Raw genomic sequence first — 22,121 nt, 5'->3', positions numbered from 1 at the left:
GCTGTGACTACTCCTTTACTGACACCTGCTGGAGAAATTCATGCACTGCAACAGAACTTCAAAAGCCATAAACTAACCAATGAAAGATGCTCCAACTCTTTTCTTTTCTTTTAGATTTATTCAGTGTTGTTAGAAATTTTTATTTTATTTATTTAGTATGTCACTGTGTGATGTGTATCTGGCATTTCAGTGTGAAATGTAAAGAAACAAAAGAAAAAAAAAATCAGTTACCACCGGCCAGGGTGCTCAAGAAAACACACATGTGCAAAAATAATAAAAACTGAAAAATTAAAAAGACAAAGAGTGATTCCAGATGCCACAGCACACAGATTAAAATACATAAAATGCATCATTTGTGTAAAAAAATGTCTTGTCAGGGATGTTTCAGTGGCTTTTGACCCAGAATCAGAGGTAGCAGAGTTTTAGTTGGACTCTTGATCAGAAAAGCTTATTTCATTTCTCTCTTAATGCTTAAACACTCATTAAAACACGTTGATGAAAGCACCTCATCTGTCTTTTTGGATATATAATGCTTAACGCTACATACAAATGAACACATTTACAATGAACACAGAGACATATAGGAAGAGCAGAAATCACCAAACCCAAAGCCAGGGTACAGAGGCTCAGTGAAAGTGGTGCTGAAGGTGTGGAGGTGGATCAGTGAGGAGTCAGAGGAGACGCTGTAGAAGGAGAGAACACCAGCAGGACAGTCCACGTACACGGCGACTCTGTGAGACGAGAGGGAGGAGGAGGAGGAGGAGGAGGAAGAAACCCCTCTGTTGTTGTGCCACACAGAAAAACTGCCACTATCAGAGCAGCTCAGACACCAGGACTGATGGTTCCTACCGAACACACAGTCTGCACCGCGTCCTCTCCTCCCGATTCCTCTGTAGCTCACTGATATGTCGGCGTGTCCTCTCCACTCCACCTCCCAGTAACAGCGCCCGCTCAGAGCTTCTCCGCACAGCAGCTGAGGCCACTCGTCAAACCTGTCCGGGTGATCGGGGTACGGCTGCTCCTCCTGCACAAAGGTCAGCGTCCTGTTGCTGTTGGACAGTTTGATCTTCCTGTGTGCGGTGTTTGTGTCGAGTGTGAGGCCACAGGAGTCTGATGGAGAGAAGAAAGAGCACAGCTGCAGTTAGACATGGAAGATCTGGACGAAGATGAGCAGGAACCTTGAACACTTACACTTGCTCAGACCAGGTCTAAACCACTTGACTCCACCAGGATCCACCCTGAAAGGAGGACAGGGGTCAGACAAAGACAGTACGTTCCTCTAGTTTTCAAAGTGACTGGATCAGCCCTCATTAATCAAACACAGAGCAGCCTACTTGACAGATTCCAGTCTCCTCCGTGGATCCTGTCCAAATGATGGCAGCTGTAGGTCCCACTTGCCCAGGTGGTTGTAGCTCAGGTCCAGCTCTCTCAGGTGGAAGGAGCTCAGAGCTGAGGCCAGAGAAGCACATCCTTCCTCTGTGATCAGACATCCAGAGAGTCTGCAAAGGACGAGAACGACACGTCAAATCATCTGAAGGTGTCAGATTAACAGAAGAAGAAACCATTTGTGTTCTGACCTTAAGGTTTCCAGAGCACAGTTTGGACTCTTCAGCCCGGCACACAGTTTCTTCACCCCTGAGTCCTTCAGGTCGTTGTTGCTCAGGTCCAGCTCCCTCAGATTGGAGGACTGTGATCTGAGCACTGAGCACAGGGCTTCACAGCTTCTCTCTGTCAGGTTACATCCGCTCAACCTGCAGAGGAATCAGAAAGTCAGATGTTATTTATATGGATGGTAAACAGCCGAGCGTTTGTTAATGATAACCTTTTACTCACACAGCTTTCCTGGAGGCTTTGACCACAGGCAGCAGCCTCAGCAGAGCCTCCTCTGAAGCAGAGTACTTCTTCAGGTCAAACACATCCAGATCTTCCTCTGAGGACAGTAAAATGAAAACCAGAGCCGACCACTGAGCAGGAGACAGTTTCTCTGTGTTGAGGCTTCCTGATCTCAGGGACTGTTGGATCTCCTCCACCAGGGAACGATCCTTCAGCTCGTTCAGACAGTGGAACAGGTTGATGCTTTTCTCTGGATTGGGGCTCTCTTCAATCTTAGTCTTGATGTGTTGGATGACCTCCTGATGGGTCTCTGAGCTACTTCCTGTCTGTGTCAGCAGACCCCTCAGGAGACTCTGATTGGTCTCCAGAGAGAGACCCAGGAGGAAGCGCAGGAACAAGTCCAGGTGTCCGTTTGGACTCTGGAAGGCCTGGTCCACAGCACTCTGGTAGAGCTGTGTAACTGTAGATCCATGGTAGGTTGATGCTTCTTCTGCCTCCATCAGGTTGAGTCCAGACCTGGTGAAGGTCAGATGGACGTGAAGAGCAGCCAGAAACTCCTGAACGCTCAGATGGATGAAGCAGAACACCTGGTCCTGGTACAGTCCTCTCTCCTCTCTGAAGATCTGTGTGAACACTCCTGAGTACCAAGAGGCCTCCTTGATGTTGATGCCACACTCTGTCAGGTCTGATTCATAGAAGATCAGGTTTCCTTTCTGCAGCTGCTCAAAAGCCAGTTTTCCCAGAGACTGGATCATCTCACTCCATCTTGTCTCTGGATCAGTCTCAGCTCCTCCTTTGTACTTGATGCTCTTCAGTTTGGACTGAACCACCAGGAAGTAGATGTACATCTCTGTCAGGGTCCTGGGCAGCTCTCCTCCCTCTCTGGTCTTCAGGACATCCTCCAGAACTGTAGCAGTGATCCAGCAGAAGACCGGGATGTGGCACATGATGTGGAGGCTTCTGGAGGTCTTGATGTGGGAGATGATGGTGCTGGCCTGCTCCTTGTCTCTGAATCTCTTCCTGAAGTACTCCTCCTTCTGAGGGTCACTGAACCCTCTGACCTCTGTCACCATGTCAACACACTCAGGAGGGATCTGATTGGCTGCTGCAGGTCGTGTGGTCATCCAGAGGTGAGCAGAGGGAAGCAGGTTCCCCCTGATGAGGTTTGTCAGCAGCACATCCACTGAGGTGGACTTTGAACCATCAGTCAGGACCTGGTTGTTGTGGAAGTCCAGAGGAAGTCGACACTCATCCAGACCGTCAAAGATGAAGACCACCTGGAACTCTTCAAACCTGCAGAGTCCTGCTTCTTTGATTTGAGGAAAGAAGTGATGAACCAGCTCCACCAAGCTGAACTTTCTCTCCTTCAGCACATTCAGCTCTCTGAACGTGAAGGGAAATGTGAACTGGACGTCCTGGTTGCTTTTGTCTTCAGCCCAGTCCAGAGTGAACTTCTGTGTTAGGACCGTTTTCCCGATGCCAGCCACTCCCTTTGTCAACACTCTCCTGATTGGTCCGTCTTTCTCAGGTAAGCCTTTAAAGACGTCTTCACACCTGATTTTTGTCTCCATGGTTACGGCTTTCTTCGCCGCTGCTTCGATCTGTTTGACCTCGTGCTCCTCGTTGACCCCTCCAGTCCCTCCCTCTGTGATGAAGAGCTCTGTGTAGATCTGGTTCAGAAGGGCCGGGTTTCCTGCTTTGGTGATCCCCTCAAACACACACCCGAACTTCTTCTTCAGCTCAGACTTCAATTTACGCTGACAGACTGACACAGTGGACCCTGAATGAACACAGAGGGGACTTCAGTCAGGGGTTGTTAGAGATAAAATGATTTCTAAAGAACTGATTCATTGCTCCTCTTACTGCGCTGCAGACGGTCAGCCAGCTCCTCCTGATTCCTCCTCCTCAGGAAGTCCACAGTCAGCTTCAGTACGGCCTCTCTGCTGGTCTTTTTCTGCTCCTCTTCCTCACTGTCCTCACTTCGGCTTTCAGGGTAACCTGAGGTGAGAGCTTCCTGCATCCTTTTCAACTCTGCTCTCACAAAATTCACCATGTCCTCCTCCAGTGGCTGGAACAAAATGTTGATGTTGACATGTTAATAGATCAGACATCAGATCCATGAGGGACAGACTGTTGATCCTCTGGTTTTACGTGTACACACCTTAAATACTGAGTCCAGGTGATGCTGTTCAACAGATGGATCAGTGTGAACCTCTGAGAATCTGTAGAGAGATCATGAACGATTGGTTACTCCTTCCTTCAGATGTTGAATATGTGTGTGATAAAGAGTTCATGTTGACTTACTGTCTTTCTGGTGAAGGCTGGCACTTGAAGAACAGTGGAGGCTCCCTGGAGCAGTCACTCTTTGCAGACAAACATCTGGGTCCAGGTTCAGAGGAATCTGGTTTGATGTAAAACCTGGTAGGAGAGGAGGAAGACCATTAGACGGTGATTCAGCCTGATACACCTGCAGGTCTCACCCAAATCTAACTTCCTGGTAAAGATTTCTTTGTTCCTGGTGTGTAAACACAACTTCATGTTGACTCACCCAGTTTCTGGTGAAGTCTGGTCTCTGAAGAACAGCGGAGGCTCCCTGGAGCAGTCACTCTTTACAGACAGACATTTGGGTCCAGGTTCAGGGGGGTCTGGTCTCACGCTGACCCTGTTAACAAAAGAGTGAGACGATGGTGATGTGAACTTCTAGAAACCAGGTAGATTTTCTTTTTTTTTTTTTAACAGATTAATGTTTCGAAACATCTCACATCTGAGCTCCTCGTCCCTTCCTTGAGTCCTTTTTCTGATCCATGTTCAGCTCACACACACTTCAGTCTGCAAAGAATACACACACTTAACAGTTATATCATTAATCATGCTCCCATAATTCTTTGCTGTTTACAGTAATACACTGAAAAAGGCTGTTGCTGTTCAGGTAAAAAGCTGTTAGGATAACAAAGCAAACCTGATCTGTGTTTGTTTTTAACTCTGAGGTCTAACCTGAACCCAAAGTCCAGAGCAGTTAAAGTGTAAACCGACTCCTGCAGCAGTTTTCTCTTGTGAAGACACTCAACGCACAGCTGATATTTTTTGTGATCTATTTTTTCTTGTAATATCTGCTGTATCCGTCTATTTAGTAAATTACAGCAAAAGATTGTGGAGGATATATTAAATAGAAATTGAAACTGTAAATAGAGAAACATTCCCTAAGTAAAGTCGAGTTGATCCCTTTGACAAACTGTGTTAAAGGTGAGGGGCCGACCTTTATTTTGAAAGCCAAACAGGAAGCATTATGTCAGCACTTTCCCGTGTGTTGATTTCATCATAGATATGGTCATGTTCAAACAACAACAAAAAATATATAAAAAAAGGAGTTAGATTGTTCTATTCAGTAAAAAAAAAAAAAAAACACGTTTATTCAACTTCAGACACAAACTGTTCACTCCTCCACCGGAAACGGGACTCAAACACGACCCACGATCACTTGAAAAACACTTGAATACACTTAAAAACACAAAGAGGACGAGATCTAAAGAAGCAAGAGTGAACTTTACACCCGAAGTGACGAGAAGACAGTTGAAGTATACACACAGAAGCTTCTACCTCCGAGTGTTTCCAGGCTTAAAATGAACAGAAATATGGTGTTTACCAAAGATCCTCTTTAGTTTTCAGATACTCCTGTAATGTTAGGGATCAAAATGTCCTTTCTCTTCTTCTTCTTCAAGTATCCACAGGTTTTGAGGCCCTCTTTAATATATTTCTGTTGCTTTCCTCTTCCTTCAGGCTTCTGTCTCCTCATTGTGCTGCCCTCTTCCTCTGAATACACTGTAAATGGACCGTACAGCTCTAAGAGAGGAGCTTTGTTATTGTTTTGATAACCGCTGCCTGAACCCTCACATCAAAGAGGTGACACCACAGATTGTTTGTAAACATCTCTGATGAACTTTGACCTCTTGCTCCTTTGCCTCACTTTACACTGAGGGGTTATTTGGGGGTCAATAGAACACCCATTATCCAATCAAAACACCTGAAATTTAGTGTATTTATAAAGAGCAAAGCACTGAACAAACTCTGTTATTTTCAGGGTGAGAAAAAGAGGAAAAAGACGACTTAACTTTTAATCCAAATCTTTAAAAAAACTGCCCTTAATTGATGTTGTACTCCTTAAATTCTTGCAAATTTGTTGTTGAATGCGCTTCGAAACGTATGCACTCACACTGAAGATGACACTAGAAGACACGTGACCTATCAAGGATTGTTTTATGGAGGTTGAAATGTGAGAAGAAAGTGAAACTTTTAAATTATCTCAAAGTAGAGTCAATGACACTTTGTTTAAGAAGCTCATTATGAGCATGAACCAGCGTGCTACATCTGGTGTTCATGAAAATTCCGTGGTTCCATGAACGCAGCACAGAAACATGCAGGAGCAGCTTGACTGAGCATGACAGGGTGAGGGTCGGGAGGCGGGGCGATCACGGGAACTTAAAGTTCTCAGAAAACTTTTTCACATGAAATTGATTTGAGATAAAATGCATCAGACTGACTGAAGTAAACATACTGTGTTAGTTCCAGATGTTGGTGTCTGATGTTTGTGTGCAGACTTCAGCTCTTGCGGTGACGCAGACTCTGAACCATGTTAGGAGTGTTTTTCTGTAAACACAGATCAGTGCTTATGGAATCAGATAAGTTTCAAGACAACACCCTGTGAGCCCCTTCCTTACATCAACACATGCATTTGAACGGTGTACAAAACGTTAATAAAAAAATAAATAACTAATTCACTAAAAAAAATTAAATAACAGTACAGTACAGGAACAGCTTTCTGCTAAAGCCAAAAACATACAAAAAGTGTGATTTTACCGTCTGTTGGAGTTTCCCCATGAAGATCACGATGTCCTTTCCTCAAAGCGAAACTCAACCGAACAGGAAGAGGTCGCAGGAAGGCGCTCAAACAGAATAAAAACAGGAACACCCCCCACCCCCTGCCTGTATCTGCTAAAACAAAGCTGCAAACGTGAAGCTTCAGCTGCAGATATCACAGTTCAAACATGCCTGAGGGCGAAGGTCTCTCCGATGTGTTCCTCCTACAGGTCACTTTACGAGAAATCCCTTGAATTGATAAGGAGGCAGCGCCTCCTGATGGTAAAAAGATGACGTCAACATTCGAAAACTTCATATTCAAACAAACACATCGAGAAACATTCACTGCCCTCTTGTGGACTCTGTCAGTAACTGCAACAATTACAGTCGAACTCACAGACACATGAACAGGCGCTCTTCTGGGAGATACAGAGTTTATTTGCAGACATATTTGGCTGTCACTTCATAAGGTCACGGTAAATAAAGTCTTGGCTGGAGGTCGTTTCTCCTGAATTGCTTCCTTCACCAGAAATAGTTTGGTCCTTGTTCTGGAAAGCCCTTCAAACCTGTCCATTCATGACCTCAGACTGAGAATAACAGTATTTAACCATATATATTACAGTATTTACAGTATATTACAGTGTATAATTGAATATAAAGAATGTTGAATATTAAAGGGTCGCATTACCCACATCAACAACCCACCGCTGCTCCTCTTCATCAGTCCTCCCTCACCTTCAGATGATCATCATCATTTCAAACAGGCTCAGTTTATTTTATTTACATAAAAACACGTCCACATGCTGGACTCTGACCTCTTCATGCAGCCTGTGGTTCATGCCGGACTCTGCGCTCCACCAGCACCCAGATCATCAGACCAAGACCTGGTCTGGGGGTGTCGCTTGGTGCTTGGATCAGGTCCCGGTGAGTCAATATGAGCAGGTGACTCAGGTGTGTGCATGTGAGGGGAGCTGCTGATAGAAGGAGGAGCAGAGTGATGACAATCTGAGGGGGCGGAGCTTAATGATGACCCCTGAAGTGGATCGAACTCTTCTTGTAAACTCTTCGACACCCCAAGGTGAGGACCGGAGGGGTCAGGCTCAGGGACCGGCGCAGGATCCTCATGCTGCGTAAAAAGGGGCGGGGCTGGGGAGCAGCTGGGGGGTGGAGTCACAGCCTCAGGTGAGAGGAAAGTAGAAGTGTTGGCGAAGAGCGGTTTGAGGAGACTTGTGACCTCCTGCAGCTCCTGAGTGACGGCGCTCACCTGCCGGGAGAGGACGGCCATCTGTAGGGGGCGGGGCCAGAGGTGAGCTCACACACAGACATCACACAGGTAAATCTCGGGTGAGACAGAAAGGTTCTTACTTCCTGTTTGAGTTTACTGATGGTCTGCAGAGTTTCTGCTTCATCACAGAAACCTGAGGACACAAAGACAGCATGAAGAGTGTGTGTGTGAGTGTGTGTGTGTGTGTGTGTGTGTGTGTGTGTGTGTGTGTGTGTGTGTGTGTGTGTGTGTGAAAGAGAGGATTTACCTTCAGCTGAGTATGGACTGGGAGGGAAGCTGGGAGAAAAATCAAAGTTTTGAGCTGAACCAGTTTGGCTTTCTGTCTCAGTGCCGTCCACAAACCTGAAACACACACACACACACACACACACACACACACACACACACACACGAAATAAAGTTCATGTTTTTAAAGACTCTTTACAGGTTGTTAACGTAACACTAGAGCTCCCCCTGCAGGCAGGTGTCATACCTGTGGTTTTACATGTCTCACCTGGGGGAGAGCTCCCCCTGCAGGCCACTGAAGCTCACCACAGGGACCTGCAGGCTACTGGAGGGTCGGCTCAGATCCACTCCTGGTCTCAGAGTCCTCGGGGGCAGAAGGGGGGACCGCAGAGGGGAGCGTAGAGGGGATCGCAGACCTCGACCCAGCCTCCCCGGGGAGGGCACAGGGGGGAGGGGGGAGCGCTCCCCCTCTGATCCTGACCCCTCCTCGTCCTCCCTGATGGAGGGGAGCTTCTTCATCACCTCCTCCTCATCCTCAGCCTCGTCCTGCAGAGAAAGGAGGACAGACTCCAGCTCACAGGGGACTGGTTCATGCTGCAGTTCCCTTTCTGTCCTGCAGGTGGAGCTGTTGAGCCATTAAAACCTCTGATAGTGAAGGATCCTCATTCAGAACAGGAGATGTTCATTCACTTTCTGCACAGTCTCATTCAGACAAACATGAACACCATTCACTCCCTCTGTCTCCGTCCGATCTCAGAAAACACCTGCCCGCACAGGTGCGCTGCCCTTTCAAAATAAGAGCCCGCACGATGTCACGGAGCTGATTCTTGAGTTTGAAGTTTTTTTTTTTGTCTGGACGAAAGCACGAAAAACAAACTCACCACACCTCCTCCTCCTCCTCCTCCTCCCTGCTCGTCTCCTCCTCCTCTCCACAGCTCACGTGTGGCTGCTATTTTTAGATCACACAAGTTTAATTTTAGCTGTGTGTGTGTGTGTGTGGGTGTGCGTGTGTGTGTGAGCTGCACGTGTTGTCCTCTGTATGCAGCATGCAGCCAAAGGACATCAAGCTGAGGGTGTGTGACTCTGCGGGTGTGAAGACAGAAATGTGCGCGTGTGTTGCATGCTAATGATGTGTGTGTGTGTGTTAAAGCATATGATGAGATGTTACATGTATGTGTGTGTGCAAACAGAACCTGTGCAGCCTGCAGAATGTAAAATGTGTGTGTTAGTGTGTGTGAACCTGTAAATCAAATATGCTGTGTGATGGAGTGTGACAGCTGCCTGCAGTAAGAGTTCATACGTGTGTGTGTGTGTGTGTGTGTGCTGCTGCACGTGTATGCTAATCTCGTCCAGGCTTTCCCTCCTCCTGCAGCCTCTCGCTTTCGTCCTGATGTTTCTTTTTTCTGCCTCTTGTTCTAAATTTATCATCACAGAGTATTTATAGCCCCATGCTGCCTTTGCTGCTGTAATGCTGATGTGTGTGTGAGGGTGGAAGTGTGTGGAAGTGTGTGTGTGAGCAGAATTAGGACTTCTCTGTGCATGAAGCATCAAATTGAGTTGCACTTTTGCCAGCTCCAGACTCAGAGCCCTAACAGCTGAGGATCAACCTCGGATTAAAATATCTGTTAACTCGGGTGTTTCTGCTCCGATTACACTCGCTCAGTGGATCCGACTTCATAATCTGCAGAATAATCTGATTATTCATGTGAAACACACAGCTGAGATCACCTACGTTTGGATACAGACTCCAAATGTTGGCTTGCGTCCTCGCCCTGCCGACAGATGGCTGAGCAGGGAGAGGGGGAGGAGCCACCTGGGTGTCAGAGCGTTACCTGGTGTGAGTCCCTGAGGTTGTAGGTGAGCTCGTGCTGGATCTCGGTCATGAACTTGTGGGTGTAGTCTGGGTACAGGCTCAGGACTTCTCGGAGTCCCCTCAGGTTGATGAACTGGAGGTCGCAGTACGTCAAAGCTTTGACGCACGCGTTGGTCTTTATCACCTCCTCCTGGGTGAGACAGTCACAGCCAATCAGATCGCCCCGACCTGGAAACACACACACACCTGTTAATCCTGAGGAGATGACTTCAGAAACTTTAATATTCAGGATTTATCTGCACTCTGCTCTGGATGATGTTCTCCTTTATTAGACGGAGAATGTGTAATCACATCCTCCCGCTCCCTCTGACTCTCCTGCTGCGTGAATGACTCTTTATGATCATTTCAATCACATTCAGACCTCACTTTAAAAAAAACCTTAAGGATTTAGAAACCAAACTCTCATTCAAACAAACTTTGAGAGATGTGGAGCTGTCCGTGGTGCTGAACCTCAGGAGTGTGTGTGTGTTTACCCAGGATGGCCAGCACAGTGTTGTCCTTCAGCACCTCCATGGAGCCCGAGCAGACAAAATAAATAGCCTGCAGAGCGTCTCCCTGTCGGATCAGGAACTCCCCCGGAGCACAGAAGGAGGTCCTGATGATGAGGGAGAGCGAGCGCAGACACCCCCGACTGGCCGACTCAAAGAGCGGCAGCTGCAGCAGCTCCTGGTTCAGGTGCATGGCGATGTCAGCCCGCAGCTCGTCGGGGAAGTCCTTCAGCAGCTGCAGAGAGGACGGAGAGGAGGACAGGAAGTCACAAACAAAACCTTTCACCTCCCACATGCATGACCATGAAACACCTTCTGTGAGGACGAGATGTCTTTGTCATCTCCACCAGAGAGCAGCAGGAGTCTGAGCTGCACAAAATGAGTCATCGCCACAGAGAAGTGAAGGTTTTCATCATGTTAGAGGTTAAAACAGACTCCTCCCCCTCAGGTACCTGAGAGACAGGTAGAGAAGGTCGCACCCTCCTACCTCGCTGACGTCGATGCCGTTGTTCACAGCCCAGGTGGTTTGGAAACACTCCATCATGCGTTGCTCGAGGGCTTTGGGAAGCCGGTGCACCCTGATGAAGTCCTTCAGGTCTTTGGTGCGAGTGTGATAGAGAGAGCGGCGAGAGTACATCCTCTGGATGATGGCGGTCACGTTCCCGAACACCACGGCGTGCATCAGCGCTGCAGAGAAAAAGGCAAAGTTATTAACAGATACAGATTTAAAGGGGGACCAGGGAGACGGACTCTAGTGGACACTCAGGGAACAGCACTCACCTCCGATGAGCATGGTGCAGATGGAGAAGATCTTCTCAGAGTCCGTGTTCGCCGACACGTTTCCGAAGCCCACGCTGGTCAGACTGCTCAGAGCGAAGTAGAGAGACGTCACATACGAGCTCCTTACAGAAGGACCGCCACTCAGATTCGACCCTGACCCATTCAGAGTCCTGCTCCTGGTCCTGCTGCTGTTCCACTGAAACCCCGAGAACCCGCTCAGAGGCTCTGAGACGTTCAGATGGCTGTGATTGGTCGAACCCGTCGCCAGAGGAACCTGAGGAACTTCGGAGGCTCCAAAGAGGGAGGTCAGCGGGGACAGGGAGTACGGGGTGCCCAGACGCTTGGCGAGCTCATGGAGCCAGCCTGGAGGAGAGGGGGCGGAGTCAGACTGGATTAAACAACCTGTGTGTCATCATTCAGTGTGAGGAAGAGCTAACATCAACACACACACACACACACACACCGATGTCCCAGGAGGCGGGGCTGCTCCTCTCAATCTCACTGCGACCAATGAAGTACCACACGCACGCCATCCAGTGAGCCAGCAGAGCGAAGGTGGACATGAGCAGGGTGAGGACCACGGCGCTGTACTGGGAGTAGCGGTCCAGCTTCTGCAGGAGACGCAGGAGGCGCAGGAGACGCACGGTCTTCAGGAGGTGCACGCCAAAGTTCTGCAGACGGAGATTAAAAGTTTTAAAGATTTTCAAAGAGAGGGAGCAATCTGCAGCCTCACACCCTCCATCAGCTGATTAATCCCCCCTCCTCCACCTGAGATTAATCTGCAGAGAGCTCGTTCATCAGGTTAATTACCTGCTGCCTCTTAATTGGTTTAACGTCGAAGCTATGACAGAGAGGAATGAGAGCAGGATGCAAGATTTCAGGTGTGTGTGTGTGTGTGTGTGTGTGTACGCACCACGCTGATGTTGAAGGCGTACAGGAGGTCAAAGGGCAGAGCAGCCATCAGGTCCACAAACAGCCAGGACGTGACGTAGTGGACGCAGATGGAGCGAGCGTCGTACACCACCTGACCTGACGAGCTCACGAACGTCGTACGAAAGTTCAGCACAATGTCTGCAACACACACACCCACACACACACACAGGTTAAACAGAGAAGGCTTGGGTTGTGTGTTCACGGCACAGTCCAGCTCCTCACCCATGATGAACAGGATCTCCACCAGGATGTCGCTCACGCTCGGAGGGTTCCTGGCCGCCGAACCTCCATCCTCCCTGAACTCCACCGTGGTGAAGCAGACATTATACGGCACCGTCACCGCCACGTAGAAGGTCGCCAGCAGGATCAGCCAGTCCCAGCCGGCCTTGAACGCACCGTAGTGGAGCAGGATGAAGCGGGATTTCTGGATGTGGGCCACCTTGTACTCAGGGATCGGGGTCACGTTGGCTCCAAGAACTCTCTGAAAAGAAACACTGAGTTACGGATGGTGTTCCTCCTGCTGCTGCTCTCCGCACAGACTGAGGAGGTGACAGAAGGAGACGCAGCTCACGTTGTTGATCTTCAGCTTGCTCTTGCTCTTGTCCTGTCTCTGCAGGTGTCCTGACAGCTGGTAGAGGACGGCTCGACTGCGACGGCGCTCCCTGTCGAATCCTGGAGGACGACTGACCGGACGCACCTGCAGACCGGTTTCTTCATCTGAGAACATGGAAATCACCACAAAGACATGAAGATGTTTAATTCGTCTTCCAGCACAGATTAGAGATTATCTTCTCTCACCAGGTTCAGACTCATCGTTGTGGTCCAGGTCTTTGTTCTCTGTGATGTCTTTATGAGAAACCAGGAACAGAACCACCTCACTCTTCTCGTTCTTTATGGGGACGATGTCCAAAAGACACCAGAACCTGGAGCCTGAACACAAGAGCCACAGATTATAATCTGCACCCAGATCTGACCTAATCTGGACAGCCTGACTGATGATGTCTCACCGCTCTTCTTATACAGGATGATCTCCGTCTTGAACTCGCGGCGTTCATCCAAAGCCGTCTGCATCTGCGCCGTGAGTCGCTCGCTGGTCTCGCTGCCGTACAGGAAGTGACACATGCAGCTCTTCTGCATCAGCTCGCCACGGGCGAAGCCGCTGAGCTCACAGAAACCATCAGAGCAGTACACGATGGGATAGAGGGACTGGACCTGAGCGTTACCCAGGACGAAGTTACTGTCTGAGGACAAAGGAGACAAGAGAGGAACCTGAATGAGGAGTTTGATTAAGTTTTGAAACACTTTGCAAAAAATAAATCAATGGAAACGATATCAGAGCTGCAGGTTCGATTCAAATAAAGGCTCGACCGCGGAGTCCTGAGGCTGAATTATTCATGAAGGAGTGAACAAGCTTCGGAGGGAGACTCATTCATTCCTCTGAGGTCATTAAGACGGCGACCATGAAATAATGTGAAGACTGCAGCTCGCACAGAGGGAGAGGAATAAAGGTGAGGGAGCAGAATAAATGATAGATGATGCAGCGTGGACGGAGACTGGAGGAGCGTGGCTCTGCATGGAGATGAAGTGAGAACAATAAAATTTAATAATTCAGTCATTCATAAAGCGGATCTCGCTCTGAACCACCGCGCTCAGGCTGGTGGAGGATCATGGGAAGTCATATTTCACCTGGAACACAACAAACACACTTCAGATGGGGGCTGACAACGTGAGCTGTCATTGGCTGAGTGTCGGACGCATGATTTCTGCAGCACGGGAGAGATTAGGAGATGAGAATAGGAGATAAAACATAAAGTGAGTGATTTAAATGTGTGTCAGGAGTTAAGTGTTACAACAGGAAATGCACTGGATGGTGATTGAGGTTTTTGCAGGAACGTCTAAGGAGTCCAGATGCTCCACTGGGGAAGGTGTGAACTCAAAGAACGACGATGAGCTGTTAGAAAAAGATCCTGATGAAAAAGCAGAGGCGAGAATTTCACCAACCAACCCAGACAGGAATTCAATCTGTGCACCTGATGGAGGTGATACATCCTGCTTCTGTGTGCATCATACACTCAGGTCACACACTCCTGTTTCAATAACAGCACGCCTCACGTGTTCCTCACACAGCGTTTCAGGCCTCAGATCAGAGAGGAGAGCAGGGAGCAGAGGTCCAGCCCTCGACTCTGTAATGACAAACAGCACAGAGGTAATGGGATCATGCTCTGAGCGCAGGATCCCTCTGGGAATCTTGTGCTGCAGGAATGCACGGTGTGTGTGTTAGTGTGTGTATGTGTGTGTGAGGGGGAGCTGCTAGCGCCATCGTTAATCTTCAGCAGAAGGTCAGACACATTGTGAACGACTGGCGAGCTGCAGACCTGAACCAGGAGGATGCTGGGAGAGTTTGATGGTGATTGGACGCTGTGGATTTTTCCAGTTAGAGAAAAATAAAAGAAATAAAAGAACAATGAGAGGTCTGGCTGTGCAGCTGACAGTGGACTGAAGTGAACCTCTAAATGAGTGACAGCTACAGCTCACAGCAGAGAGATGATAATGAATGCATTCACACATCTAACAGCATGTGATTTAAACACACAGACACACACACACACTCAGCGTGCTGCTGTTCATACACCTTATACCACAACCAGGGGTTAGGACTCTGCTCAGATCACACACACATCATCACACACACTCTGAGAGCAGTTTGTAGTGTTTATAAAGTCTGTCATTCTTTGTGTTTGAATCAGACTAAAAATCTCTGACTGACATGTTTTGATTCATCAGCTGATCCTGTAAACACCCAGAATCCTCCACCACAGAGGACCCTGCCCTCACTCATTCATTTCAATTTGGTTTCACTTTCAACTTTCAGCTGATTAACCCAATAAACAGGATCATTACAGGTGTATACAGGTGTACTCACGGGTCCCATCGAAGCGCGTGGCGATGGTGTCCAGGAAGGTGTTCTGCGGCGCGATCAGACCCCGCATCACCGGCATGCGGGACCGGGTGGACCCCCGTCTCTCCCTCCGCTCCGAGCCGCCATGACCGTCCCCGGAGGTGGACACGAAGCCCGGCAGGAACCGGGACGAGCTCCCCGGCGCTCCTCCCAAACCCTGCAGGAGGGCGCCGAGCCGAGACACCCTGGACTCCAGGGTCGAGCAGAGTCCAGACACCGAGGACGAGGAGGAACCGGGTCCGATAGAGACAGGAGGTCCGGACTGAGACGCGGAGAGGAAGGGGTTTGGTCACATTTACGCACGGGTGTGCTGCAATGTGCTCCCTCCTTCTCTTCACTCCTCTCCTGCACTTACTCCTCTCTGCTCCTCCTCCTCCTCCTCCTGTGAGCAAAGTGTGGTGTTGTGTGTATTTTTACACACTCTCTGTTTCACAGCTCAATGTGTCGAATGAATCATCCTATGTAGTTTCTTCCAGGTCCAAAACATTTGATGTTTTCGTCACGAGGCGCGGGTAAACACTCTGAGCTCAGGTCTGCAGGTGAGGGAGGGTCCACACCTGGACGCGGTGACCTCATCAGTGACCTGTGGAGGCGGGCTGAAGAGGACGATCCGATCAGCAGATTCAACTTTGACAGATTGTTGAAAGAATAAACTCTTTTATAGAAAGTCTGTGTGATTTGATGTGTTTCATTCACTTTTAGAGTAAAATAAGGTCACAGCGCCCTCTGCGGGGCGGAGAGCGTCAGTGCAACAACACCACAGTGAAGAAAAATAAGAAAAACCACCATTAAGTTTTCATGAGAGGATTTTATTTCTGTTTAATGTCAGTCAATGAGTAACAGCTGCACCATCACTGTTCAAAATATATTTAACAACAATATACAAAAATTACACTTATAAATAAACAACTTAAACACACAGAAGCTTAGAGTTTTAACATACATGAGGCGTTTTTAAGCCTTAAGACGAACTTTTCTACACAGACACATATTTATTTACATTTTACAGTCACTGTATAAACATCAACAAACTGGGATATGCTTACAAATAAAGTGAAGAAGAGGAGTGGACGGGATGTACAACTCTGTTTGGATTTGAACCGTATTCACACTAGTGTCTAACAAACCAAACACACACAGCAAACAACCAGAGAGTCAATGGTCCTTGCCAGTCTACAGCGGGCACAGGTACGCAAAAGCGTTCAACTTCACCCCATACCCAAACCCAGCATAGACGGGCTCAGTGAAGGTGGTGCTGAAGGTGTGGAGGTGGGTCAACGTGTCGGAGGAGACGCTGTAGAACGACAGGATACCAGCAGGACAGTCCACGTACACCCCCACTCTGTGAGAGATGGAGGCTGGAGGAGGGATGAGCGTCCCGCTGTTCCCGTGCCAGGCGTTGAAGCCGCCGTCAGTGCACGTCAAACTCCACGACTGATCGTTCCCTCCAAACTTGGAGCCGTCGCTGTCCCCCTTCCTCCCCATTCCTCTGTAACTCAGAGCGATGTAAACCTTCCCCTCCCACTCCACCTCCCAGTAACAGCGGCCGCTCAGACCACGGTCACTCAGCACCTGAGGCCAGTAGTCGAATCTGTCCGGGTGATCAGGGTACGGGTGCTCCTTTCTCAGGTCAGTCACCTTTCTGTTGTTTTCGGACAGTCTGAGGAATTTATGAACCGTGTTGGGATCCAGGGTGAGGCTACAGAAATCTGAAAGAGGGAACAAAGAAAGCTCTGAGTTATTGAACCGTTTGAGGTCAGTTTGTGTACAGAATGTTCCAGAGTCGACCAGAATAACACTTACACTTCCTCAAACCTGATCTCAACCACTCTGACCCTGCTGGCTCCAATCTGGAAGAGAGAAAGAGGGAAAGGAGAAGATGAATCCATGAAACCAGTTTTTTTAAACCTCGTGATTCATGCACACAGATATCAACGTACAGAAGAGTGTCCAGGCTCAGTCTGGGGTCCTCAAGTCCTGTGGTAAGCTGCTCCATCCCAGAGGCTCCTGGATCATTGTAGCTCAGGTCCAGCTCTCTCAGGTGGGACGGGTTGGAGTTCAGAGCAGAGACCAGAGAAGCACACCCTTCCTCTTGGATCAGACATCCTGACAACCTGCAGAGAAGAGGCCAGTGTTTGTGAGTACAGCCTCAAAGTCATGATACTCTAAACAAAGAGCGGGTCAAATCTACAAAAGACTCTACCTGAGAGTTTCCAGTGCACAGTTTGGATTCTCCAAAGCATCAGTCAGTTTCTTCACCCCTGAGTCCTTCAGGTCGTTGTTGCTCAGGTCCAGCTCCCTCAGATTGGAGGACTGTGATTCGAGCACTGAGCACAGAGCTTCACAGCTTCTCTCTGTCAGGTTACATCCACTCAACCTGCAGAGGAATCAACAAGGAATTAACCAACATTTGATTCAACAGCAGGACGTTGGAAACATTCAAACCTGTGGACACTTACACAGCTTTCTTAGAGGCTTTGACCACAGGCAGCAGCCTCAGGAGGGCTGTTTCTGAAGCAGAGTACTTCCTCAGGTCAAACACGTCCAGATCTTTCTCTGAGGACAGTAAAATGAAGACCAGAGCCGACCACTGAGCAGGCGAGAGCTGGTCTGTGGCGAGGCTTCCTGATCTCAGATACTGTTGGATCTCCTCCACCAGGGAACGATCCTTCAGCTCGTTCAGACAGTGGAACAGGTTGATGCTTTTCTCTGGATTGGGGCTCTCTTCAATCTTAGTCTTGATGTGTTGGATGACCTCCTGATGGGTCTCTGGGTCACTTCCTGTCTGTGTCAGCAGACCTTTCAGGAGACTCTGATTAGTCTGCAGAGAGAGACCCAGGAGGAAGCGCAGGAACAAGTCCAGGTGTCCGTTAGGACTCTGGAAGGCCTGGTCCACAGCACTCTGGTAGAGCCGTGTAACTGTAGATCCATGGTAGGTTGATGCTTTTTTTGCCGCCATAAGGTTGAGTCCAGACCTGGTGAAGGTCAGATGGACGTGAAGAGCAGCCAGAAACTCCTGAACGCTCAGATGGATGAAGCAGAACACCTGGTCCTGGTACAGTCCTCTCTCCTCTCTGAAGATCTGTGTGAACACTCCTGAGTACCAAGAGGCCTCCTTGATGTTGATGCCACAATGAGACAGATCTGACTCATAAAAGGTTAAGTTTCCTTTCTGCAGCTGCACAAAAGCCAGTTTCCCCAGAGACATGATGATCTTCCGACTCTTTTTGGTCCAGAGACCATTTGTTTCAGCTCCTCCTTCATACTTAATGTTCCTCCTCTTGGACTGAACCACCAGGAAGTGGATGTACATCTCAGTCAGGGTCCTGGGCAGCTCTCCTCCCTCTCTGGTCTTCAGGACATCCTCCAGAACCGTAGCAGTGATCCAGCAGAAGACCGGGATGTGGCACATGATGTGGAGGCTCCTGGAGGTCTTGATGTGGGCAATGATTTTGTTGGCTAGTTTCTCGTCTCTGAATCTCTTCCTGAAGTACTCCTCCTTCTGAGGGTCATTGAACCCTCTGACCTCTGTCACCATGTCAACACACTCAGGAGGGATCTGATTGGCTGCTGCAGGTCGTGTGGTCATCCAGAGGTGAGCAGAGGGAAGCAGGTTCCCCCTGATGAGGTTTGTCAGCAGCACATCCACTGAGGTGGACTCTGTACCATCAGTCAGGACCTGGTTGTTGCGGAAGTCCAGAGGAAGTCGACACTCGTCCAGACCGTCAAAGATGAAGACCACCTGGAACTCTTCAAACCTGCAGAGTCCTGCTTCTTTGATTTGAGGAAAGAAGTGATGAACCAGTCCCACCAAGCTGAACTTTCTCTCCTTCAGCACATTCAGCTCTCTGAACGTGAAGGGAAATGTGAACTGGATGTCCTGGTTGCTTTTGTCTTCAGCCCAGTCCAGAGTGAACTTCTGTGTTAGGACCGTTTTCCCAATGCCCGCCACTCCCTTTGTCAGCACCCTTCTGATTGGTCCGTCTCTCTCAGGTAAGCCTTTAAAGACGTTTTCACACCTGATTTTTGTCTCCATGGTTACGGCTTTCTTGGACGCTGCTTCGATCTGTCTGACCTCGTGCTCCTCGTTGACCTCTCCAGTCCCTCCCTCTGTGATGAAGAGCTCTGTGTAGATCTGGTTCAGGAGGGTTGGGTTTCCTGCTTTGGCGATGCCTTCGAACAGGAACTGACTTTTCTGCTTGAGGCTGGATTTCAGGTTGAGTTGGCACATGGCTGGAGATTCTGAAAGTTCAAGAAAGATGATGTCAGGATTTATTTTCAAAGGTGTGAATCATCCAACCGATGCAAAACAATTTCCCTTATTATTACGTCTTCTGTCATAGATGAGGGCTGGAATGCAGACGGATGAGTTATCTGTCCTTCAAGCCCTGCCCCCTCTTCGGTCAGGTACAACACCTGCGTCACTGCTTATGACTCACACAAGAAGTTTTGCATAACAGTACCGCAATTGATACTTCAATAAATGCTCTTACTGCTCTGCAGACAGTCAGCCACCTCCTCCTGCTTCAACCTCCTCAGGAAATCCACGGTCATCCTCAGGAACGTCTCTCTGATCTTCCTCTTCAGCTCTTTGTCCTTGCCGTCCATCGCCTCCTCATCCTCCCCCTGACTCCCTAAGCATTCTGGGTGATCTGATCTCAGAGCTCTCTGGAACCTCTTCAGCTCGCTCTTCACAAAAGTGACCATGCTTTCCTCCAGCGTCTGGAACAAGAATCAAGAATGACTGAAACATTCACAGACAGGCTGTTGTGAGCAGAATAGATGCAAAGGTTGTTCCATGTGTCCATGCACACACTTGAAATATGGAGTCCAGGTGATGCTGTTCAGCAGACAGACCAATGGGAAGCTCTGAGCTCTGAAGGTCGACTCTGAGGAGAGATCATGACTTTTAAAAACGACCCTAAAGGAGAACATCAAGTCTGTGTCTTCTTAAACGTGTCAGAAAATAAATGTTCACCGCTGAAGAGAGGAGGGTCTGTTTTTGAAGCTGATCGGATCAGCCATTGATTGGTCATCCCTGAAGCACTCACAGCCAGGTTCAGACCCAGAGTCAGACCCAGATCCATATCCAGACTCTTGCTTCTGTGGAAACCTGATGAAAACAAAGGAAAATGATGAAAATGCAAAGTTTTTTTTGATCTTCAGCTTTGTTTGATTGTCCCTCACCTCTTCTTAGGACAGCAGAACTGCTTTTTAAACATGATGGGATCAGACATGGACTGACAGCAGGACTGGCAGCTGGGTCCAGGTCCACATCCAGGATCAGGGGAGTCTGATCTTTCACAGATCCTAGAGTCAAACTCTTTGTTATTGTTTGGACACAGGAACTGATACACATCAGATTAGCTCAGTAAACACTCTGACTCACTTACATGTTTGAAATGACAGGTGTCCTATTGGACTCACAACGGATCATGGATCAGCTTTCCTGTCAGAGAAACAAACTGATAAATAAACTCTGCAGCATTTACAAACATGTGGCGCCGTCTTGTGGTGACATTTTTCATTGCAAGTGTCAGAGAGAGGGGGATTTCTGCTGCTTCTGTCTGCACATTCTGTTTCTGGTAATAACAAGAGGGATCGTATTTCAGATCAGGAGGAATTTTCCTCCTGAACTTTGCCTCATCTGAACATAAAGATTATAAACTAATTTATCATAAGACTAATAACCTTCACGTTTTACATCCCTCTGCTCCATTGATGATTAACCTTCTGTTATTCTACATCCCTTCATGCTGCTATCAGCGGATAGTTTCTAAGATAAGCAGCATAAACAGTGACTCAAGGCTCTTTTACAGTCAATTGAGAGATTGAATCAGCTCAAATTGTTAAAGCTTAACAACACCCAAACAGATTTTAATCTAACTTTAACAAAGATTTCAGTTTATGTGACAGAAAAGTGAAGAAACAAAAGTATGAAACTACAGGACTGAAGGACAACTGAGAAAATTGGTTATTTCTAACGATCGACGATGATCGACGAGCTTAAAGTTCGGTTTCAGGAGGATAAACAAATTCTGCAAGACCTCATAAACAAATATTTGGAAGATTTTACAGATAATAAATATTCAAAACAAAAGCTGAGATTTCTTTGCATGCTCACCATGACAGCTGATGTAACCATGAGTGTGTGCGTCATGTATTAAAGAGCGGTGATTATTTATTATTAGAGACGCAGAGTTGCAACATGCAGTCAGAAAGGGAACAGCGGTTAGCTCTCCTCTATCTTTAGACTCCTCCTTCAAGAAAATAGAGTTTCGGGAACACCCGTTGGGCATCTGAGGCTCCCAGAGAGAAAAACTCACCTGTCTAGGTGTCTGAAGCGATCACTCTGGTGTAGTCTTCATCTTCGATTGATGTTTCTTCCTCATCAGAGGTTAAAGTAGCGTCTTTAGAGCTCAATGAAGCACAGTCAGACCGGAGAGGAAAGTCTGGCTGATGGCAAACTCAGTGAAAAAAAAAACACGGAAGTGAGGACAGAGAGGGAGAGCAGTCACGTGCTGACAACAAACTCCGGAGGAAGCTCCATATAAGGTCATGAAAAGAAAACGCCCAGAACATGACGACACGGTTGGAGAGAAAGTAGGTAAACAGGTGAGCTGTGAGCTTAGAGTTCATGCCATTGATGAATACAGCTCAATTAAGAAACTTAACATCAGTAACTAATGTGATAAGAGCTGTAGTTACTGGTACTGACCACAGGAGGGCAGTAAAAGAGCGTATTTTACAGCCTTTTAAACATTTAGGAGAGGAAATATCTTAAATTTGGGCCTACTTCTTGATTTAAAAAGAATATTTAATCAGTTTGATTTTTTATTTTGGACTCAAGGTGCTGTGAAATCGAGTTGTGCTCACACCTAAAGTTTATAA

General features: G+C 48.0%; 2 protein-coding genes across 3 annotated transcripts; both read right to left on the bottom strand.

Moving 5' to 3' along the window:
- Positions 1–107: 107 nt before the first annotated feature.
- On the bottom strand, positions 108–15,843 carry LOC141786181 (voltage-gated delayed rectifier potassium channel KCNH8-like). 2 transcript variants are annotated; one of them, XM_074664920.1, is made up of 18 exons: positions 15,195–15,843; positions 13,279–13,512; positions 13,070–13,201; positions 12,843–12,988; positions 12,494–12,752; positions 12,252–12,409; positions 11,802–12,009; positions 11,339–11,701; positions 11,046–11,245; positions 10,544–10,793; positions 10,030–10,238; positions 8,466–8,743; positions 8,220–8,314; positions 8,053–8,105; positions 6,688–7,972; positions 6,386–6,477; positions 4,596–4,662; positions 4,425–4,495 (listed from the first exon to the last, which is right to left on the bottom strand). In XM_074664920.1, the coding sequence occupies exons 1-15, from the start codon at positions 15,268–15,270 to the stop codon at positions 7,523–7,525; spliced, it is 3,111 nt and encodes a 1,036-aa protein (XP_074521021.1). In that variant the 5' UTR covers positions 15,271–15,843; the 3' UTR covers positions 4,425–4,495; positions 4,596–4,662; positions 6,386–6,477; positions 6,688–7,522. The 2 variants fall into 2 exon arrangements, with proteins under 2 accessions (XP_074521020.1, XP_074521021.1); XM_074664919.1 differs by lacking the exons at positions 6,386–6,477; positions 8,053–8,105; positions 8,220–8,314; ... (10 more) ...; positions 13,279–13,512; positions 15,195–15,843 and adding exons at positions 108–1,110; positions 1,192–1,238; positions 1,335–1,499; ... (3 more) ...; positions 3,995–4,055; positions 4,138–4,251 and having other exon boundaries at positions 4,382–4,495; positions 6,688–7,510.
- A 212-nt stretch (positions 15,844–16,055) lies between these two features.
- LOC141786180 (NLR family CARD domain-containing protein 3-like) lies at positions 16,056–21,696 on the bottom strand. Its single transcript, XM_074664918.1, has 11 exons — positions 21,557–21,696; positions 20,624–20,679; positions 20,418–20,540; positions 20,209–20,343; positions 20,047–20,119; positions 19,724–19,952; positions 17,690–19,472; positions 17,434–17,607; positions 17,171–17,344; positions 17,034–17,080; positions 16,056–16,939 (listed from the first exon to the last, which is right to left on the bottom strand). Exons 2-11 carry the CDS (start codon positions 20,665–20,667, stop codon positions 16,404–16,406), a joined length of 3,318 nt encoding a protein of 1,105 aa, XP_074521019.1. The 5' UTR covers positions 20,668–20,679; positions 21,557–21,696; the 3' UTR covers positions 16,056–16,403.
- Positions 21,697–22,121: the final 425 nt, after the last annotated feature.

The sequence above is a fragment of the Halichoeres trimaculatus genome, unplaced genomic scaffold (assembly GCF_033239565.1).
Source record: "Halichoeres trimaculatus isolate MK-OKI-2021-1 unplaced genomic scaffold, fHalTri1.1 fHalTri1_scaffold_24, whole genome shotgun sequence".
NCBI classification, from domain to species: domain Eukaryota; kingdom Metazoa; phylum Chordata; class Actinopteri; order Labriformes; family Labridae; genus Halichoeres; species Halichoeres trimaculatus.
The sequence above is the reverse complement of the archived record's forward strand: the minus strand, read 5'-3'. Positions and strand labels throughout refer to the sequence as shown.